This window comes from Pygoscelis adeliae, unplaced genomic scaffold (assembly GCF_000699105.1).
Source record: "Pygoscelis adeliae isolate BGI_AS28 unplaced genomic scaffold, ASM69910v1 Scaffold339, whole genome shotgun sequence".
Classification (NCBI taxonomy): domain Eukaryota; kingdom Metazoa; phylum Chordata; class Aves; order Sphenisciformes; family Spheniscidae; genus Pygoscelis; species Pygoscelis adeliae.
Genome location: NW_008825544.1, coordinates 531652 through 532774, shown reverse-complemented (window position 1 = coordinate 532774; position 1123 = coordinate 531652). Strand labels below are relative to the sequence as shown.

Sequence of the window (1123 nt, the reverse complement as noted above, 5' to 3'; positions counted from 1 at the left end):
TGCTGTGTGCATGTAGAGTAAGACAGTGAGCCGAAGCGATGCTGGGTGTAACATCCAGGAGGTGCAAAGCAGTCGTACCTCCAAATGGCCTACTGCACTGCCCAGGAAAGCGGCCCGTGAGCTCCGCAGGAGCCCAGCAACAAAGTTAAAGCAATGTGCAGAGGACTTGGGAACTCCTTCCTTGCTGCATTTTAACCTGCTGTTCGTGCAGGACCATGCTGAGATGCCGGGGCTCACCTGAGCTGCCGCCCACGATCCTCTGCAGATCATAGGGGTTGTTGGTCCTGCCATAGACCCTGTTGCTGGACTCGTACCACATGCACAGCTCGCTGCAGTTGGTCACACCCAGTGGGATGGCACCGGCCTGCTTCAGCCGGGACACCACCGTGGCATCCGAGGTGGCAATCACATTGCGGCGGTTGACCAAGCCAGACGTGTTGGGCATCCCTGCAGTGCCAGGGTCGACAGATGGAGGGAGGTGTCAGGGTCAGCTCCCCTGAGATCGCCCTGGGGGCAGGAGGCTGCAAGGCCGGTCACAGGAACCACATCTGTGAGAAGCAGGTCCCCAGCAAGGGCTGCTCCTCTGAGGCACCACAATCTCCACAGCGTTTGGGTGCTAAAAGTGAACACAGACACACAGACACTCTGCCCAGGGGTGCAGAGTGGGGAAAGGGAAGCTGCTTCCCTCCAAGCGCCCTGCCACAGCCACCCACCACCCTGGGGAGCACGTGGCCGAGAGGGAGCGAGTCATGACCTGTGAAGCTGGACAGAAGCAAGGGCAAACGCACCGTGCACAGAAAAGGCCTCCTTGACGGTGATGGGAACCCCTAACAAGGGGAACTTCTCCTCCAGGTAGTCATTGCCAGGGCTCTCCGAAAGCAGCTTATCTACCTGCCGGGCTTCCTGCAGGGCCTCCTCAAACCTGCAAAGAAGCAACTGGCAGGGATGCTCTGGCACTCCTCTCCAGCCTCGAGGGACTGCCAAGGAGCAGGTATCTCTGCAGGGTGGGCAGATGCTAAGTGCATGGTAGGAGTTGGCAATGGAGGTAGGACTTCCCCAGCTCTTCTTCATGGCCTTTACAAGAACCGCTCGCTTCCACACGCAGCCAAACCACTGCCAGCAC

The 1123-nt window shown here is 59.1% G+C and overlaps 1 protein-coding gene across 1 annotated transcript in view; it reads right to left on the bottom strand.

Moving 5' to 3' along the window:
• FAAH2 (fatty acid amide hydrolase 2) overlaps positions 1-1123 on the bottom strand; it is a gene marked incomplete at its 5' end in the record, with an annotated part of 7134 nt that overhangs the window by 5750 nt on the left and 261 nt on the right. Inside the window, 2 exons of the mRNA XM_009332005.1 lie at positions 238-447; positions 789-922. Of these exons, the coding sequence (XP_009330280.1) occupies positions 238-447; positions 789-922 (344 nt within the window). The remainder of the gene's footprint in view (positions 1-237; positions 448-788; positions 923-1123) is intronic.